The sequence below is a fragment of the Carassius gibelio genome, chromosome A23, assembly GCF_023724105.1.
Source record: "Carassius gibelio isolate Cgi1373 ecotype wild population from Czech Republic chromosome A23, carGib1.2-hapl.c, whole genome shotgun sequence".
Classification (NCBI taxonomy): domain Eukaryota; kingdom Metazoa; phylum Chordata; class Actinopteri; order Cypriniformes; family Cyprinidae; genus Carassius; species Carassius gibelio.
In genome coordinates, this window is record NC_068393.1 from 13,830,952 (window position 1) to 13,843,283 (window position 12,332).

The window sequence follows — 12,332 nt, forward strand, 5'->3', positions numbered from 1 at the left end:
GCTCATAAACAACTGCACCACTGTCTACACTTTTTCATTTGAGCTGAAAGCAGATCTTTGACGGGGCTGTACTTTTCAGAGCCTCTTTGTTATTACAGGAGATTTCAGACTACACCCTATGAGTTTTCACCTCCTTTCACATTTTGGTCTTGTAAGTTCAAACCTTATATTAATGCCTTGGTCTCACTGTTGAAAATCCCATTTGCTCAGGTGCTGTAAAGGACATGAGGGTTTATTGGCTTTTAAATGGGACCTGCCACGTTCATTTGTTTGAGATGTGACTGATATGGCCTCTGTTTGCCCCTCAAACAATAAGCATTCTCTGTGGAGCATCTGGGTCTGTCTCAAGCCTTGAAATGATGAACAGCGGTGATCCAAAGAAAAACATAAGAGCTGCGTAAACAGTATTGTCGTTTGATCAATGTCTACCTGGCAGTTTATTCCCTAAGAGCAAAAGTCTTTCGGTTGAGAGCAGCCATCTGAGTCAATGAGGACAGCCTGTCCACTCTGCAGATGGATTGACAATATATCATGGCACATGTCAGGGCTTTCATTTAAAGGAAACTTTCTTCAGGTGGATAAATCCATCTCATTTGGTTGGCCAGTCAGTCACCAAGTTAACTTTGAATTGAGGACTTTGCCCTGTTTCACACTGTATGTACAGTATTAGCAGCACATAAGCAGCTGCAAGTATATGTACAGGTTCAGGTCATATAATTAGAATATCATCAAAAAGTTGATTTATTTCACTAATTCCATTCAAAAAGTGAAACTTGTATATTATATTCTAGGAAAAATCTAAATATTATAAACTAGGGAAAATCCCAAATTCAGTATCTCAGAAAATTTGAATATTACTTAAGACCAATACAAAAACAGGGTTTTTAGAAATCTTGGCCAACTGAAAATTATGCACATGAAAAGTATAAGCATGTACAGCACTCAATACTTAGTTGGGCTCCTTTTGTCTGAATTACTGCAACAATGCGGCGTGGCATGGAGTCGATCAGTCTGTGGCACTGCTCAGGTGTTATGAGAGCCCAGGTTGCTCTGATAGTGGCCTTCAGCTCTTCTGCATTCTTGGGTCTAGCATATCGCATCTTCCTGTTCACAATACCCCACAGATTTTCTATGGTGTTAAGGTCGGGCAAGTTTGCCGGCCAATAAAGAACAGGGATACCAAAGTCCTTAAACCAGGTACTGGTATCTTTGGCACTGTGTGCAGGGGCCAAGTCATGTTGGAAAATGAAATCTGCATCACCATAAAGTTGGTCAGCAGCAGAAAGCATGAAGTGCTCTAAAACTTCCTGGTGTACAGCTGCGTTGACCTTGGACCTCAGAAAACACAGTGGACCAACACCAGTAGATGACATGACACCCCAAACCATCACTGACTGTGGAAACTTTACACTGGACCTCAAGCAACGTGGATTGTGTGCCTCTCCTCTCTTCCACCAGACTCTGGGACCCTGATTTCCAAAGGAAATGCAAATTTTACTTTCATCACAGCTGAAACCCATGTCCTGCATACGTCTGTGTGTAGTGATTCTTGAAGCACTGACTCCAGCTGCAGTCCACTCTTTGTGAATCTCCCCCACATTTTTGAATGGGTTTTGTTTCACAATCATCTCCAGGGTGCAGTTATCCATAATGCTTGTAAACTTTTTTCTACCACATATTTTCCTTCCCTTCGCCTCTCTATTAATGTGCTTGGACACAGAGCTCTGGGAACAGCCAGCCTCTTTTGCAATTACCTTTTGTGTCTTGCCGTCCTTGTGCAAGGTGTCAATGGTCATCTTTTGGACAACTGTCAATTCGGCAGGCTTCCTCATGATTGCATACAGCATACAGAACTAGACTGAACCTTTTCACAATATTCACATTTTCTGAGATTTTGAATGGAATTAGTTAAATAAATCAACTTTTTGATGATATTCTAATTATATGACCAGCACCTGTATATGTGTGTGATATAAACATGTAAAATATTATATATAAGAATAATTTAAAATGTCACTGAAAATACTATGTAATATATAAAATGTAGAACGGTATAGAATTGTATAAATATAATTATATAATATATACTAAAATATAATGATTAAATATTTAAAAACATTAAGAATATATAAATATGAGCTGTTTACATGTGCAGTGTGAAACAGGCCCTTTACTGGATGTCTTTGTGTGAATGAGTTTCATCTTACAGATCTTTGAGTCAGTGGAAAGTGCCAAGTCTTCATTTTATCAAACTTGCTGTCATAAACCTGTGTTTTACCCATAAATCAGCAGTTTTACACTTTTGCCAGTGTGATTTCAGCCGCTGACTAGATGTGTCTTGGTTTGAGAGCAGCACGTCAGGGTCGGGGACTATCTCTGAGGCTTTTGTGTTCTTTTAATTTCAGAAGTCATCCACTCCTGATTAAGTACAAAACCATGTACCAGCTAGAGTACAATAAGACTCGAAACTGTTTAAAACCAGATAAGTCATGATGAGCAACTGTGTTTCTCTCAGTAATCAGAGAGACATTACTGCCAGACTCAGACTTTACTGTGCCACAAGACCTTTCGTGCAAAGTCTCTTAATGACTGACTTATAGATAGATACACTTCTCCTTTGACTCTGTCCAAAGCTCATTTATTAAAAATGCTCACAACAGAGAAAGTAGGTATGTGCAGTTAGGTAAATAGTTAAGTGGCTTTGAAAAAGAACACAAGTCTGTGTCAACAGTTGGCACTACGCTTTTGTTTGTGCAGCTGTTACTACGATCCCTGGTGTTTTTTCTCCACTAGCATCACCAATAATTTTAGGGATGCATGGATACATGATATATTGGTACATATTAACTATCATTTGATATTAGATATTTATTTTATTTATTGTAACAGCCTTTCAGAGATGACTATGTTTGATATATGTTTCCCCCGTTTATTTTATTTTTTCACGTCTCCATATATTCAAAAAATAATATATATTAAAATTGCTTATTGATAGACTGATAAATAGCCAGTTTAAATTGTTTACTCAATTCATGTTTAAAAATTAAAATGTAGTTCCAAGTAATTGTAAAATAATGGCTTTTCATATTGACAGATGAATAGAATGTGAACGTGAATAGACCGTGGGGGTCAGCTAAGGATGGCCCTGTATATATTTGTTAATATATAAAATGTGTGTGTGTATGAAAATAAAATGTATATTTTGTATACATACATACATAAAAAAATACACACACATATATATATATATATATATATATATATATATATATATATGTACAAATTTTGAAGAATCAAACATTTAAATGTTGTATATGGTGTATACATGGTCCATGAAACCAGTAGTTAAAACTTGCTATTGCAATGCAATGTTGCTGTTATGGGCTGGATAGGTGAAAAATAAAATATATATTTTAATTTTTTTTTATTTTCCTTATTTTATTGCAGTGTCTATCTAGTGATTGTTCTGCGGACCTCTACCTGAAATCTCATTCAGATTTAATGAGTGTATTTCAAAGGATATTATGAAGACATTAGGTACTGCTCTATTTCTGCCTGTTTACAGTAGCGCTGATATGAATGAGAAGTGGGGAGCGGTTACCGGGGCGACTGAAAGTGGACAGAGCCAGCGTCTCAGTCCCTTATTTGCCAAGGAGGCATGAGGGAGAGGGAGCCAGGGAAGTGGAAAGGAAGGACAGCGGGCTGCATGTGTACAGTTACACACACACACACACACACACACATATATTCGCAAACACATACCCAGTCAGTCCAGGGAGACAGCGGCAGTGCTGGTGTCTCTGTAGAGTTCTGTCTCTCTGTTTTTCACAGCTGTATGCATTAGCCAAGATGCCGCAGAGAAAGAGGAGTTTCACTTTTGGAGCATACGGCGGGTAAGAGCAAACGCTGTTTACCAAAACATTTTACATTCACTTTTCTTACTCTGTGCTGTTAGGAGTGATTATAAATGATCTGTTGGGATATCAGCAACTGTGGTTACGGTCTTAGTAGAGATATATGATATCAGAATGTCTGAATGCTAATGCATTGTAAAAGCGGAGTCTTATCGCTACAAGCAGACTTGATTTCATCACTGGTATGTATTTGAATGACGGGACTGCTCTCTCAGAGTGCAGTGCATTACGGCGGCTCTGGTGAGCTGTTCTCCTGCTAGTAAACCCTGTTATTAAAGGCCATTATTGCGGAGAGGGTAATTGAGTTTGGATTGAATTAGACACTGCATTGATTTAAGTGAACACACATCCAGGCAGAAACCTTGTGTCTGAGAAGCAGCAAGGGAGGTTAATGTTATCACGGGCTGTTTACCCTATCAATCCGGCCTTGAGGATTCGATTAAGCCCGCTTTAAGTGATCTGTTGATTCAGTAGGGAGGAATTCAAACCCGAGAATTTGTTTGTCTGAATACCCACAGACTCCAGTGAGATTCCTCTGTTAAGGGATCCTGTCTGCTCAACAGGTGCAAGGCTGCCATATTTCAGTTCTGTGTTGTCAAGGACAAGTGTTATCTGTGTCTGCATGGCTGATCTGATCACAGGAGTGCTGAAGAAGACACATTTAACCTGTCCCACCAGAACTGTCCTTAAATAGATGTATTACCAGTAGAGTTGGGTACCAAAACCCGGTGCCAATATGGCAGACTTCGTTGCCTCATTTTGGTGCCTCATACAGAAATATTTGCCCTGGTTCTCCGAAATGTACACAAGAAACATGGTATCTCTTTGAGTTGTTTATGTATTTGCCCTTGATGACATTATGCTCCTAACCTACACTACAACGACAGTCCTGAACAATGATCAAGGGTGTAATTCATAGTGGCTTTAGTTTCTGACCAAGATATTAAAGCCACATCTATCTCCATCCCAAAAAAACAAATATTTAGCCTCTGTAAGAATGAAATCTCATTATCCAGGTTCAGAATACGGATCTGCATGTAGACGGTCCCCTCAGGTGACCTCAGAATGAAATGTCATTTTATAAAATGAAGCCTGGTGAAGTTAGCACATCTCTCTGGCCTCATGAGTCAAAAGAAAAGAAACAGCAGGCCTAGGCTTTGCCCAGATCATGAAATGCTTTTCCTTTTTGTCTTTCTTTCTTTCCTTTAGTTTGGCACCTGGGTTGAGTCATAGGACTTGACTCCAGACCTGTCAAAATGACTCTGAGTGGTCCCTGTTCAGAAACAACCATGTGGAAAAGCTACTTGTTTTGCAAGCAGTGGTGCCGATCATTGTTTTTTGGAGGTCAGCAGATTTTTTATGCCCAGTTTCAATGTTCCAGTGGGGCAAAGAATGGGACAAGGAGCAAACCGAGAGGCGAAAAAAAATGGTGTAAAAAAACATTTTCACTCAGAAATTGCTAGTCAATTTCACAAATTGTTACAAAGAAATGGCAAGTAACACATTGAATAAAAAGTGAAACTTTGAAGTAGATAGTATTTTAAACATACTCCAATATTCTTTATTTTACCTCGAAAAATCTTTTTTACAGTCTTGGTATGAAAGTTTGACTTGAGGACAGGAAATTCTTCTTCATTTTCCTTTGATTCTACCATGTTGGTTTTAGTTAATGACAGATTTAGTTAAATGACAAAGATTAAAGGTGCTTGTCAGCATTAGTTTTTCTAATCCTGTTTGTTTACTGATTGGCAGTCAGCTGAACCGTTTTCATTAGGTTTTTGCTTTGCATTACAAAGACCATGTGTGCACCTCTCAAGGATCTGTGATCACTCATCCGCCTCTCTCAGGAAAGGTTACCAACCCCTCTCTCCTTCATCCGATCTTCATCTGAATTTACAGTCACGTTCACATTCAGTGGCTGTATTGTAGACGTGACTGAAGATCGCTGGATTCATTTTAGTTTTATTTGAGGAGACAAAGACTGTTGATTAGTCCTGAAGGACAGCTATTAGACACTTCCTGTACTCACATAGATGGCTGTAATGCCACATAACTCATTTTCAAGGGGGTGGGGGGTATGGGTGATTTCCTTAGAATTGCACCCAATAATAGTTTTTTTTATTTTTATAAATCTGTTGTTTATTTAGGAAGGATGCATTAAATTGATTGCAAGTGACAGCAAATACATTTATAATATTATCTGAAGGATAAAACAAGACTGCTGAAAATTCAGCTTTTGACGTCACAGAAATAATTATTTTTTTATAATACATTAAAATAAAAACATTATTTTAAATTGTAATAATATTTCACAATATTGCTTTTTTTCTTCAAATAAATGCAAACTTCGTGAGCATTAAAGACTTCTTTTAAAACATAAAAAACTGTACCTACCCCAAACTGAACACTAGTTTGAGAGTATATAACAGTATATAACTTTAATATCTCCTGTTGGTCGGTTATCTGCCCCAAAATGAAAATTTTCATTAAAATTACAAATTTGTCATTAATCACTTACACCCATGTCGTTCCAAACCCATAAAAGCTTAGTTCCTCTTCGGAACACAATTTAAGATATTTTGGATGAAAACCGGGGGGCTCGTGACAGTCCCATAGACTGCTAAGTAAATGACACTGTCAAAGTCCAGAAAAGTATGAAAGACGTCATCAGAAAAGTCCATCTGCCATCAGTAGTTCAACCGTAACGTTATGAAGTGACGGGAATATTTTTTGTAAGCGAAGAAAACAAAAATTACAAAATAACGTAAATAGCGCAGTTTGAGGGATATGGAGAGACACAGAAGAGACTGTTGATAAAGGAATTGTTGAATAAAGTAGTTATTTTTGTAACATACACACACATATATATATATATATATATATATATATATATATATATATATATATATATATATATATATATATTGTACAAAAAGTCTTCTCATCACTTCATAACTTTATGTTTAAAACACTGATGGCATATGGACTATTCTGACAATGCTTTTCATAATTTGCTGGACTTTGACAGTGTTACTTATTTGGCAGTCTATGGAACATTCAAAGGCCTCCCAGTTTTCATCTTAAATATCTTAAATTGTGTTCCGAAGCGGAAACAAAGATTTTACATGTTTGGAACGACATGGGGGTAAGTGATTAATGACAAAATGTTCATTTTGGGGTGGAGTATCCCTTTAATCAGTACTGAGCATAATTTACATTTATTTAGTGAACTTACCCCAGCCCTCTGTGTCACATGACAGGTGCTGCTGCTGTTTTAATGGGTCTCTGCACCTGTGCTGTTGTGTAACAACAAATGTGGACATCACAGCTAGGAGACACACTTCTGCTGAAACCTGAAGAGCTGCGAGACAGTCTGCATGTGTTGAGACACCTGCATGCATTCATCTGGCTGTCACAATGTAGACATCCACTGCACTGTTACTCTTTACTGTATTTCAGTGGCTGCTTTCAGATGTTGAATGTTGCACTGGATATTGTTGCCTGCTTCGCTTCACACTTTGTGGTTTTCATTTGATGTATATCGCTTGAACATTATTCATTATTCCACAAGAAGACGGACACTAAAACATGTGCTGTTGATACACATGCTCTTTTTGCTGGGGTATTGTTCCTCTGTGTTCCAGTGTCATTAAAAATTGATGGGTGTTTATATAAGGGTCTTGTTATGGTACACAGTGTATTGGCATAGAGGGCTGTTCTCTTGGTTAACTTCTGTTCCCATGAAAGCAGGTGTAACTCCTTCCTCCTTAAACACTCACATACTAAAACATTATAGTATCTGTCAACAGTGACATACTGTTTCCGCACAAGTCCCTTGCATCATTTCTTAAAACACAACAGTATTCAGAGTATGAAGAGTATGAAAAGAAGAAACATCTTTCTTTCTGATGTGATATATCAGGAATGTCTTATGTTTCCCATATTGAAAGATTATTGGCTGTAAAATATGCTTGCTGTACTGTATATTACTTCTAAGTACACAATTTTTCCTTTCATATTTTTTATTTAGAAAGTAATTATTACTAGTATTCAGCAAGGACACATTAAATTGACAGTTTAAATTGGCATTAAGTTGACAAAAGTGACAATAAAGACATTTATAATGTTACAAATGATTTCTATTTCAAATAAATGCTTTTTTTTTTACTATTCGTCACTAATTCCAGACCAAAAAATGTATCACAGTTTCTATAAAAAATAGACAGTTTTCATCATTGATAAAAGAAATAAAGAAATGTTTCTTGTGCCCTAAATCAGTAAATTGCTGTTTTATTTTTTTTTGTAATATTTTACAATATTACTGCAATTTTGATCAAATAAATGCAACCTTGGGAGCATTCTTTGAAAAAAAATCTTTGAACATTGTTTATAGCACAGAGACATGGAAAACATCTTTATCAGCAATCACAAACTTTTTTTTATTGTTCTTTTGATAATCTGCTGTAATATTGTGTCATTTACTCAGCATGAAAACAATACTAAACCTGCCCACTTTATAAATGTTGTTTGCTCATTTCTCTGTTAATCCATTATATACTGTAGTCACAAAGTACTTGCAATTAAAATGTAATCCATCCAATTAACCTACATAACATTCATTTCTGCATGAAGCACAGTATTCAAGACGAAGGAAGCCGCCTGGCGTTGTCAAGATAAAGTTCAGTGTGAACCATTGAGTCACATATTTAATGAATTTATAAGTGCAGATATTTCATTTAGAATATTTGCAAAAGAATTGTGATGTCAAAAGATAATTAATGAAATATATATATTTGGCTTAGTGTATGTTTAATGTTTATGTATGTTTATGTTTCTATAATGCATGCCGTTGAGCCGTAATCCTCTGCAGGATATTTTGGCTCAGTCAAAGCTTGGCTTCAGAGTTTTACCACACCCAGACTCAATTTCCCCTTCGTGAGGATTCTGTAACAGAAGAGGAGGTGAACGTTAGTCCAAGGATGAAAAAATATCATGTTTTATGATTCTCCTGTGGGCTGACTCCATGACTGGAGTTCTGATCTTTTGTGGGCAGTGCTGATTTCTGACCATTTGACAATGTCAAAAACATCATAAAAATTAGCGCTCGTGAATAGCAAACAATAAAATGGATTGATCTGTCAAGGGATCATTTACATACAGGTTGATAGTTTGAGTGTCTCATGGTCTTTGGGGTGTCTTTGAGTGATGTGCCGTTTATGTTTTTGAGCAACTGAGGCTTTTACTGTTTATTTGTGGATATGATGTGAGGCTAATTAAACTCAAGAGACTGGACGTCCTCACAGTACAGACATCAGAACTGACAGTAATTATGTTTTTTAATCCACACACAGGAATTCTGTCTCTTTCTGTCAAACAGATTGTGTGGATTGGTTGAGGTTTGTGGATTGTTCTTATAAATGGATCAAACTATAAAATTAAAACCTACCAGCACACACATACACACACACACACAAATCAATAAAAACAGCTTTTGAGTAAGTTGCTCAAGGTCTAGTTTAGAATACTTGTGTATGCTTGAAAGAACTTACAGTAGTATACACCAAAACTAAACATGTAAAAAATGTTTTTTTTTCTTTGCTGATAATCTCATTTGAGATTAGAAGTGTTTCTGTTTCAAATAGATGCTGTTGTTTTGAACTCTTTGTTTATCAAAGAATGAAAAATTGAATGTCAGTTTCAATAAAATATTAACCGACACTGTTTTCAGCATAGCTAAGAATAAGAAATGTTTCTTGAGCATCAAATCTGCATATTAGAATGATTTCTGAAGGACCATGTGCAAATGAAGACTGGAGTAATGGCTGCTTTGCAAGAGGGATATTTTTTTTTTATTATATAAACAGAAAACAGTTAATTTAAATTGTAATATTTCACAATAGTATTGTTAAACTCTATATAAATAAATGCAGCAAAAACACCAATATTTGAACAGGAGTGTTCAATGAAATATCTATTTATGTCATGCAAACATGTTGTATAAGGTCATGAGGGAGAATAAATTATCGTTTAACTCTAGCGAAGTGTGAACTGAAGGCACATACTTTAGGCTTGGTGCCTAAAGGCAACAGAGATTTAAGCCAAGGTCTTCACTGTACTTTAGGTCACCTACACTCAATGGAAAAATTTAGAAAATCTAATGTATTTCAGTTTGGCTGAGGGTTAATTACTGAACCTACAGTGTTCGCTTTTGTTCCAGTAATGAAACCGCGAAACAAAGCCTCTGTTTAATAGAGAGATGGATCTTTTATCAGACTTTTAAATGACTTAGATTAAGGAAGCCACCTTTTGTCTCTCTTTGTAATACACAAACAATACCAGACTGAAAACAAGCCATGAGTCAGAGGGAAGCTGTTGAATCGAATGAAGCTGTGTTGCAGTATATGTGAGACTCTTTCTCCTAAACAAAATACTTTGCTGGTGTTAGGCCGCCTTGAGAACTCATGAGAACTGTGACTACGATCTTGTGACTGGCCTTTATTCATTCTGAATAGTAAATCACAAGTGTAAACAGATACAGATATGTGACACAATATCATTGCTAGCAAAGCTAGGTGTATTGCCTGCAAAACAACAAAAAGGAAACACTGATCTCCTGTTTTGATACCACACACTGCCTCTGCGCTCTCAGTGCCATCAAACATGTATGGAGTTGCAGTGAGAATATACTATAAATAACAATAGCACTATACTTTTGTAGAAACATCCCTTGATGTTCTTGACTCTGAATGCCACGAAAGGTGTCAGCGTTTAACATCAGCTGTCTTATTGGAAATGAGAGGCTGTCAGGAAAATCAACATCCGTGACCTCGATGGTCCTCTTGTCTATTATGAGGAGGTGAGGCGGGATAGTGAATTCAAAGTCCACTGTACCACGGCTGTCAACAAAACACACACACACACACACACAGTGATACTTTCAGTCCATTTATATTGTGTTAGTGCTCTAGTATTTAAGAGCAACATCTCTGCATCTATTTCTGTCTCTACTGTAGGTCTGGAATACCATAGATGTTAGCCAGCATTGTATGAAACCTAATAGTATGCAGCCTAATCCATGACAGACAGGTTCCTGGAAAGATGGATGGGCTTAAAGCTGTGTACTCTACCGTCCGTCTGACTTAGATGTGCACTTTGAGTAAAACAACACTGGAAATGTAAGAGCATCTAAACAGCAGCAGGGGAAACACATACAGAACAACTGATGTGTCTGGGAATTTTTTTATTTTTTTTTACAGTTGCAGAGCATATTGCTTATTTTAGTTTACTATTTAAATGTATGTCTCTTGTTATGCAATGTAATCTTCTGTGTTGCAGGGATGCAACATTTTATTGACACAATGTGTATTGCCAGATTTTTTATAGTATAAGGAAAAAATTAATTTCAGTCACTGCTAGCTGTTTTTTGTGTTTTTAGTAGAGATAGATTGCTTTTAAATGTCAACTGAGAACAAATGGTTCTACTTTAGAAACAAATTGCTCAAATAATTTTATACATTTTTATATGTTGTTTTATTCTGTGGGGGAAAGGTCACCCCCTTAGGATGACTGCCATGTTGAGTTCACATGACCCCCCCCCCCCACCCCCCCCCCCCCCCACCCCAGTATCCCTTCCCCTGTTGCAATAAAATTTTTAAATACTGCATAAATGATAAATGAATATGCCTGCAAAATTCTCTGCATTTGTTACCAAAAATCTATGTGTTTTCAATGAAGGGATACTGATGTGTTTATTTATATATTTATGATCACAGTTTTGGGCTATATTGTTAAAAAAAAAATTAGGATAGTCCATAAAACGTTTTTATAACTAAATACCACACAAACAACTGTGATGCCAGGGCAGTGGTTTATTTATTTTTTGTGTTTGGTTGTAATATGTAGAGAGAAAACAGGTGCAAGGAGTTGCCTTTTACTAAAAAAAGTTTTTTTCTTCTTTTTTTATTTATCTTTTTGTTATTTCAGAGTTGACAAGACATTTTCCAGAGCCAGGAGTTTGTGGTAAGTGCTGTCTTTTTTATGTAACTTAGCCATAGCCTGAAAGAGCCGTTCCAGAAACCACAAGCTTTTATGCTGTTTTGCTCAAGGGTATCAGCCTGGACACAGTTACAGAGGAAAGACAATTTTCTGTCCGCTGCAAGTGACTTGGAAGGAAACCATTCAAAGGCCCTTGGTGTTGTAGCTGCCTTTTCCTTCATTTTCCTTCATTCCATTTACCAGCTTATTGCCATTTTAACTGCTTTTATAAAACCTTCATTGTTGCTGAGATGTGCACCATTCAGAATTTAATTTAGATTAAATTACATTTTAATTTAGTTTTCTGAGTGTTAATTAGGTTAAAAAAAACCCTAAGAGTATACAGAATTGCTATACAAATTCAGGGAATGAATGAAAAAAAAT

General features: G+C 36.6%; 1 protein-coding gene across 6 annotated transcripts in view; it reads left to right on the plus strand.

The window, feature by feature from the left end:
* The first annotated feature begins 3,777 nt into the window (after window positions 1-3,777).
* The window catches only part of rap1gapa (RAP1 GTPase activating protein a), a 63,154-nt gene continuing 54,599 nt past the window's right edge, over window positions 3,778-12,332 (plus strand). For 2 of the 6 annotated variants that reach the window (XM_052541503.1, XM_052541505.1), the window contains exons 1-2: window positions 3,778-3,893; window positions 11,898-11,933. In XM_052541503.1, coding sequence (XP_052397463.1) covers window positions 3,850-3,893; window positions 11,898-11,933 — 80 coding nt within the window. In that variant the 5' untranslated portion in view covers window positions 3,778-3,849. The remainder of the gene's footprint in view (window positions 3,894-11,897; window positions 11,934-12,332) is intronic. The other 4 variants (XM_052541502.1, XM_052541508.1, XM_052541506.1 and 1 more) reach the window with 2 other exon arrangements.